This window comes from Colobus angolensis, unplaced genomic scaffold (assembly GCF_000951035.1).
Source record: "Colobus angolensis palliatus isolate OR3802 unplaced genomic scaffold, Cang.pa_1.0 Scaffold113, whole genome shotgun sequence".
Classification (NCBI taxonomy): Eukaryota; Metazoa; Chordata; class Mammalia; order Primates; family Cercopithecidae; genus Colobus; species Colobus angolensis.
In genome coordinates this window covers 1,649,015-1,657,779 of record NW_012112364.1, presented here as the reverse complement: position 1 = coordinate 1,657,779, position 8,765 = coordinate 1,649,015, and the positions used below count along the sequence as shown (strand labels likewise).

At 41.9% G+C, this 8,765-nt stretch overlaps 1 protein-coding gene across 1 annotated transcript; it reads right to left on the bottom strand.

Moving 5' to 3' along the window:
- Window positions 1–3,103: 3,103 nt before the first annotated feature.
- Window positions 3,104–8,631, bottom strand: GPR12 (G protein-coupled receptor 12). The gene is made up of 2 exons (XM_011958484.1): window positions 8,524–8,631; window positions 3,104–7,784 (listed from the first exon to the last, which is right to left on the bottom strand). Exon 2 carries the CDS (start codon window positions 7,767–7,769, stop codon window positions 6,765–6,767), a length of 1,005 nt encoding a protein of 334 aa, XP_011813874.1. The 5' UTR covers window positions 7,770–7,784; window positions 8,524–8,631; the 3' UTR covers window positions 3,104–6,764.
- Between the last annotated feature and the right edge of the window lie 134 nt (window positions 8,632–8,765).

Genomic DNA, 8,765 nt, shown 5'->3' with positions numbered 1-8,765 from the left:
TCTCTGGACTTCCTCACTGAAGATTTCTGGTCTGGGATAGTAGAAGGACAGTGGAAGGGTGTGGAAGTATGAGAGAGGAAGGTAAAGGGTGTGATTGTGCGCATGCACACGTGTGTGTGTGTGTGTGTGTGTGTGTATGTGTATGTGTCTGTGCATAACTACAGACCAGAGATGGGGGAATGGATGGACAGTCAACGCACTGCTGGACTGTTGAGGCTGCAACTGTGGAATATTCGGGTCAATTTACAGACAGTAACAAATAGGAACAGAAAGACTTATCTCCACGATGCCAAGAAAGAAGTCTGATTGGGTTTTTTCCTTCTCGCTGAATTGTCTTTCTGTCTGAGGCACATGACAGTGATATGGCTTTAATAGAAGGGGCAGAAGTTTAATTGAACTTGATGAATTAGAAAATAACCTTGAAAACAGAAAGAAGTTCCAGTGAAATCAGTGCAAGGCAGCATATGTACAAACAAAAATCATCTATAATTTGCTACAGTACAATATGAGGACTGCCTTGCATAGACATAGCAGAAAGAGCTGAGAGGTCCTAGTACTGCTGAGATATTAATGTCATTAGTAAAGTCAGGAAGACTTTAGGATTCAGTCAAAGCTCCGTGGCATGGTTCTCAAACTCTAGTGTGCATCAGAATCACTTGGAGGGCTTATTAAAACTCATATTGCTGTGCCTTATACCCTGAGTTTTGAGCAGTAAATCTCGGGTGACTGCATTTTTAACATGTTCCCAAGAGATGCTGGTGCTGCTGGTGGGGGCCCATACTTAAAGGACCACGGCCATCCAGTAACCAGAAGCAGAGAATAATCCATCATTCTGCTCCATTTATTAGATTATTGTATCCTCATTCCGATGACTAGATTTGAAAAGGCGTGCAGAGAAATGGTAAATGATATGGAAAAAGGGATTAGGAAAATGATCAAAAGGATATAAAATAAAATCAGAAACACATTACATGAATAATTGAGTGTTTTATTTGAAGAAGAAGAAGAAGAAGAAAACAATATTGTTTAATGAATGTTTTCAATATATCAATGTTGACTGAGATTAGGGGGTTCTCTGTACCTCCAGGGACTTGGCCAAGACAAAAATAGAATTACAATATGATAAGAAAGATCAAGATTTGGAATATCAAAACACTGCAAGGTATTGAGAATAAATGTGTACAATTTCAGTTTCCAAAGAGATCTTGACTTAGGTGATTTAGATTTGATACAGAAAATTCTACTCCATATGTTTTCTTCCCATTATTAGATTCTATAGAATCCCAGAGTAAATTTGTTCATGCTTCAAAAGGATCTAGGAAGGAGTAAGGATATAGTTGGATCAGAACAAATTTTCCCTTAGGTTTTATCCCAGTAACCACATATATCTGTAAAAGGCAGGCCTTCATTTCTCCTTATGTGGAAGGTTTGTATTTTCATCAACCCAAATAAGAATCCTGTAGATTCAAAATATGTTGTTTGGTGAGAAATGCAAATCCAAGCCATACAGAGAATTCCATAAGATGTTCTTTTGCCTTTTAAAATATTCTATTTGTAACTGTCTGTTCAAACAGTCAACTACCAAGGGAATCTGTGCCCTGGTAAATGATTTTATTTTTGTCCCAAACTTATTTTCAATTGAAATGTGTTCACTTGCGCTTGATGCTAGTATTTGAGTTTTTTATGATTAAAAAATTCTTAGATGTCTTCTGTAAGTATCTCATACAGTGGACATATATAAGTCTTATATTAAAATCCACTTTAACTATGTACTTTAATGTGCTTCTATTAGATTTAAAAAATGTTCTCATCTCCTTGGGCAGAAAGGAAGCAGAGTACCTGTGACCAGGGTAACTATTAACATTAATAGTATTTTTGATGCTGAAAAATAAAAGGCTACAGATAAGTGTCAAATGAAGGTGAGCTATTTTTAAATTTCTGTGATGTACCTGTCTAGAAAATGTTGCTTTGGAATAAGTTCAGTTGAATTTTAGAACTCAGAGAACAAAGGTTTTCATCTCAATCATCTCAAGATAAATTCATGCAGACACATGCAGCCCCCAAACACAAACCACTCAGGTCCTAAAGAAAACTGTCCTTGAAGACATGGAGGTGAAAACCTTTGTTGCCAGGTACGCACACACACACCTAGAGAAATGCACTGCATCTACATAAAGCTTCTGAAAGAACTAAATTAAGATAACAATCATTAGGATTTTAAAAAGTTAGTTCATTAACATGGAAAAAATATATTTATGGGTCTTTATTAGACCCTGAGAAGCTGTAGGAAAAGTTCAAAGTTCATCTCCATTGAATACAGACTAGTTATTAACCTCTGACAAAAATAAACACTTCAAATATATATTATTTATATGTTATAGTTACGTGTTATAGATATTCAAATATATACTATTTATATGTTGTATTTATAGGTTATATATATATGTATTTATATGTTATATTTAAAGTGTGACACTTATCACCGTGAATCAGTGTTGTCTATAGACCGTCAGCATCAGCATCACGGGAGCTTGTTGGAAATTCAGCCATGCCCCAGACTGGCTGAAGCAGAATTTGCATTTTAACAAGATTCTCAAGTGATTTGTATACTCTTCAAATAGTTAAAGTTTGAGGAGCTCTAGCCAAAATTACCAATTTTTATTTATTTATTTATTTATTTATTTTTTGACGGAGTCTCGCTCTGTCGCCCGGGCTGGAGTGCAGTGGCGCGATCTTGGCTCACTGCAAGCTCCGCCTCCCGGGTTCCCGCCATTCTCCTGCCTCAGCCTCCCAAGTAGCTGGGACGACAGGCGCCCGCCACCAAGACTGGCTAATTTTTTTGTATTTTTAGTAAAGACAGGGTTTCACCGTGTTCGCCAGGATGGTCTCGATCTCCTGACCTCGTGATCCGCCCGCCTTGGCCTCCCAAAGTGTTGGGATTATAGGCATGAGCCACCGCGCCCGGCCTGTAATTTTTTTAGAAGACAGATTTGTCTGTGAATTCAAACCATGATGTATAAATCTATTAGTTTGTGATTCTTAAAATTCTAAACAGACATAGAGGTCCTAACCTTATATTGAAATATTCAATAATTATGACAAATTTTAAAGGGGTCAATAAGGCAGTCTTTTCCTTTATTATACCAGGCATACAATCAACAAAGAAACTTAAACAGTATTCAAAATCACAACATAGTAGTCACTTAATTAATATGTATTTTAAATCTGAAATGGCAAGTCATCCTAACGTCATATTATCATATATTACTATAAAATAAAGTCAATCATTATTTTAATAATGGATTAAGCATTTAAAAAAAAAAAAGCCTAAGATGTCTCCACGATATTTTTATTGGCACTAAGTATCTCTATTCTTCATCTGCTCTTTTAAACCTCTTGTTTCAATCCTATTTTAAATCCTGGGGGAGTCTAAGACTATTTCTGCATAGTCAAGTCAACCAAGGAATCCACCCCTCCTGAACCTGGCTCCTTAATGTAGGCTCCCAGGCAAGGAGGGTCTCCATCTCCACCCTGCTTCCCCACCCCAGGTACTAGGAGGGAGGCGATCCCCTTAACCTTTAAAAACAAACTTCACTGATAGAAATAAAGAAAGAGTTAAAGGAATAAAAAGAAACAAAATCCTAGGTAGTCATAACTTGGATGACTAGTTTTGACTAATTCAGGATTCTGGTAAAGTAATGGAATTGTTCTAGTTACAAGGATAACTTTCTACTGGAAAAATATCAACTCCTTGGTAGCTAGAAATATTAATTATGTGGAGTAAAAGATTGCCAGCTACCTCAGGACTGTTGGAAATAAGACAGTTTTCCATGAGGTCTTTGGTCCTGTTGCAAAGTTAATATTATTGGGTATACATATGCATAAATACATACATACACACATGTACATTGAGATGTGTGCACATTTAAAAATAATTAACTCCATAAGAAAAAAGAAACCTTGTAGAAAACCACATAAATGTCCAACATTTTTCACAATTTAAACAGTAGGGGCATGTTATTAGTTGAATTGAAAAATCTCTTAGCTGAAACTAGATGTTTTAAAAACACGGGCCAAAAGCAACCACTTAACTAGTGTAATTTTAAACAGGAAATTTTATGCCTTTTTTTTTTTTTTTTTTTTTTTTGAGACAGAGTCTTGCTTGCTCTGTCACCCAGGCTGGAGTGCAGTGGTGCGATCTTGGTTCACAGCTACCTCCTCCTCGTGACTTCAAGCAGTTTTCCAGCCTCAGCCTTCTGAGTAGCTGGGATTACTGGCACCTGCTACCACGCCTGGCTAATTTTTTTATTTTTTAGTAGAGACAGGGTTTCACCATATTGGTCAGGCTGGTTTCGAACTCCTGACCTCAGGTCATCCACCTGCCTTGACCCCCCAAAGTGCTGGGATTACAAGTGAGAGCCACTGCGCCAGGCCAAGTTTTATGTCTTAAATGTAGAGCCAAAACTCTGCGACAGGAACATGTTACAAATCAAGTTTCCTCAGCCTTGGTGTCCACTGAGGGATGAAAGCTTGCAAGGTACAGGGAAGGAGCAAGACTTAGACTTTGGAAAACCTGGCTTCAGATTCTGACTCTATCCTTGTGCTTTGTGGCCTCAGGCACATTTTGTATCCACTCCTCTCTTAGTCTTAGTTTTCTCACCTGTAAAAGTAGTAGTTTTGTGATTATAGTAAAACACCCCGCATGGGGCCTGGCACACACGTGGTCACAACAAGTACATGTTATTCTCATTGTAATTCGGACTATTGGAGATATGCAAATGGAGCCACTGTTTTTTATAAAATCATCATTTATTCCTTTTAAACCTCATTATGGATATTTCCCAGCCCCTGTCAAAACCAACTTACCTTTGTCAAGTCTCCTATGGTGATGCTATTCAATTTTAATTAATTAAAAACAGACTCATCATGTTCAACCTACTAACTCCATCAAATGTTCAAAAGAAATGTTTTAAAGGCATCAATTTTATTAGATTGATCATACAGTGATACGTATTGAAAATTCTTTCCCACTTCTTAAGTATTTCAGTCCCTCTCCTGCTTCCATAAGTAACCTCAGGGAGGAGACACAGATTCAAGTAGAGGATTTATTCACACTTGTGCTACATTAGGAGAAGCTCTGGAGAGAAGGCATCAGCATGCAGGACCCCCGGAATGGTCCTGAGACCACCCTGGGCATCACATCTGGTACAAACCAATGAGGTTAATTTATTACAAATGATTCCCCAACGACCCTGAAATACTGCTTTTGCTGCCATCTGAATGGGCTAAGTTGATATGCAGCCAAGAATTTTTTCCACTGATTATATAGACATAACTATAAATCCACTGCAAATGGAGGGAAGATACCTGTGTCTACATTTGTCTGCACGAACAGAAAAGAAAACAGAGACACATTGATTTTACAACGTGTTTGAAGTGAATTCTTCTTTGCAATTTCCTGTACATTCTTGCTCTCTGAAAACAGGCAATATGATTTTTATTGTGTATAAATTGGTTTTTGGTGAAAAGGAGTTAAAAGATTTCAAACTTAACTTTTCATCAACAGCCAATGGTCATTCTGTTTATGACCTTACAGGATATAGGTGATATATATCACAGTTGTAGATGGACGCTGTGCACTCACAAACAAACCTAATCATTAAAATAGGGGACTGCCTGTTTCAAATGCATTATACACCACAGACAGTATGAACCAGAAAAAACTTGGCCTGTAATATTTATTCTAATTGTCTCAATCAAGAATAACTATTAATATATTCTTAGAGAGAGGAAAGGTGATTTTTTTTTATTTCATGATAATGTCACATTAGTTTTTTTCAGAATATATTAAAATTAATCTACTTGCAATTGCTGTAATTAATATTTTTTCCTTTTGTTTTCTGAAAACAATCAGACAATAGCTTAAGAAACTACAATGGTAGATCTAATCAATCCTACTTCATATGAAAATCAAAACCTATTTCAGGATTCAGTTTAGAAAGTACGTATTGAAAAACTATATTGAAAAATGACCCGTTGCAATCTAGATTGACATGGCAACATTTGAAACCAGTGGCCTAGCTAACACAGTCAACCATGCAGAAGGAGTTGCAACATTTATAGAAATAAGAAAGGAATTCTTGTGAACAGTAATTGCCGAGAGGAAAGAAAGAATGAATAAGAATGGGTTCAGGGTTTCAATGTCGGTGACATTACTGAGTTCATGTTAGCAAAATCAGGTCCCTTCCAAACACAATTATGTAAACTATTTGCATTGGATTGAAAGGGGTCATATTCTGTTACATACATGCAGCATTAAAAAATCTACCATCATGTAAAAAAAAAATCGTCTGGAAAAAGTAAGTCTCAGTTTTCCTCAATCACTCAAATTTATTTTAAAGTCCAGGTAAAAACTCTGAAACTCATTGACTTCTTACAACATCATGGGCATATCATATCCCTTCCTTTCCTACCACCAATCAGCCCTCCAAACAAAATATAAAAGGAAACCTCTGCCCCCAAGCAAAACAAAATAATAGTGAGTGAAGATCTCAACAATATTTTTTTAATGGTGAAAACACCGGAAACATTATTTTCACTTCAATTACTTAACTCATCTAAACGATGTCATTGCTTCACGAGTGCTAAGTGCTCCTGTGGCTTGAGAGGGAATCCAATGCAAGGAATTCAAGGCAAGCATCTCAAACCTTGGCCAGGCAGTGGAAGTGCTTGGTAAATGCAGAGTCCTCCTGGGTGCAAGAGTGCTACACATCACTGGGCGAGCGCGCTCTCTGGGCGAGACTGGACGGGATGCAGCCGCAGCAAATGAGACAGAGCGCTTTCTGGATCTCTTGGTTTCTGAAAGCATATATGACAGGGTTGATGATGGAATTGTAGGTGGCGGGCAGGAGGGTGGCGTAGGTATAGATGGAGGGGTAGGTGTAATCTGCTATCAAGGAATAGAGGGTGAAAGGCATCCAGCAAGCAGCAAAGGTCCCCAGGATGATAGCCAGGGTGGAGACCCCTTTCCGGGTGGTCACATAGTGCGACGTGGCCAGGAAGTGGTGCTGCAGGGCTATCTGATGGGCGTGCCTCATCACAATCTTACAGATCTGGATGTAGAGCTGAAGCATGAGCGCAAACATGAAGAGGAAGGACACGGAGAGGATGGCCGCGTTGTTCTTGGTGAGCGGTCTGACCACGCTGCAGGTGGACTCGTCTCGGAGGCAGTTCCAGCCCATGACGGGCAGCAGCCCCAGGCAGATGGAGGTCCCCCAGAGCATGACGAGCATGACATAGGTAAACGTGACCGTCCTCTCCGAATGGTACGTCAGAGCGTAGTACAGTGAGAGGTAGCGGTCAACAGTGATAGCCAGCAAGCTGCAGACAGAGGCAGAGAAAGAGGCGACAATGAGGCCGATGGTGACCAGCTTGGTGGCTTCTGACTGAAGCAGGTAGGCAAAAACAAAATTGATGATGAGTCCAATGCCGGCCAGCAGGTCTGCAAGAGCCAGGCTGCCTATCAGCAGGAACATGGGCGCTCGCAGGCTGGGGTTGTGGAAGATGATAAGGACCACGATGGCATTTTCACAGGAGATGAGGGTTCCCGAGGTACACAAGACAATGTCCCAGGGGTTGACTACGAGCTCAGGCTCTGGCTTTACGGCAGGAACCCGGGAGGAGACAGCAGCCGAGATGTTCTCCGCAGCGGCGGCATCTAAATCATCCCGAGGCAGCCCGCTTAAATTGACCTTCAGGTCTTCATTCATTTTAACCCCTGTCCTCTTCAACGAAAAGACAGGCTTTTTAATGTTTAGATACAGCAGGGTGACGATCCAAGATCATGCAAAAGACACACAGACAAACAGAAAGCCAGCCCCTGCTCAGACACCAGTACCAAATGCCACAAGCTTCGGGAATGAGGAACTGTTGGGAAATGAAACAAAAGCCAAAGTCTCTGTGGTTTAAACCCCACAACAAAAATGCCGTTTGGCATTGGGGAAAACACAGGGTAGGACTTCAAAACACCAGCGTGAGCGAGGCAGGCACACACGGACTCGCGGCGGTCTGTTTGCAAAAGCGCTGGGAATGCACTTTGGAAAATCACATCTTGCATGCTGAAAACGAACAACTGTTTGACATCTGGGCTGCTGCCGAGAAAACCACGCGGCAGCGGCAGGTCTTGAGTCAGGGGCCGCCATCCTCGATGGAATATTTAAATCGCCTATTTCCATCGAACTCCCACCCTCCAAACGCATCCCCCACGCGCGTGCACACCCTCAAACGCACCCCCGACCGGAACAAAGAGGGGCTCCCAGACTCCCCCCCGTGCGCACAGGGCAGTCGGGAGGGCCACGAGAGGGAGGTGTGTGCAATGGAAGTACCGAGACAGACAGACAGACAGATGCCCATGCACTGCCTCCGCTCCCCTGGCAGGGGGGACCGGAGTCGGACGCGAGAGGGACAGACAGGGTGCGGGGACAGGCGGCCCGCGGGGGCGGGGGAGTCATCGAGGGGGGTCACCTTGGCGCGTCCAGGCCGAGGGGGCTCCTCCGGTGCTTCCGAAGCGCGCGGGCTACTCGTGTCGCATGTCGGCGCAGGCGCCCGCTGTGGCAAAGGGCGGCGGCCGGGCGCGGGGGAGTCATCGAGGGGGGTCACCTTGGCGCGTCCCCGAGGGGGCTCCTCCGGTGCTTCCGAAGCGCGCGGGCTACTCGTGTCGCATGTCGGCGCAGGCGCCCGCTGTGGCAAAGGGCGGCGGCCGGGCT

Coding starts and splice junctions, on each gene's coding strand:
- GPR12 (XM_011958484.1), bottom strand. CDS start 7,769: ATGAATGAAGACCTGAAGGTCAATTTAAGCGGGCTGCCTCGGGATGAT.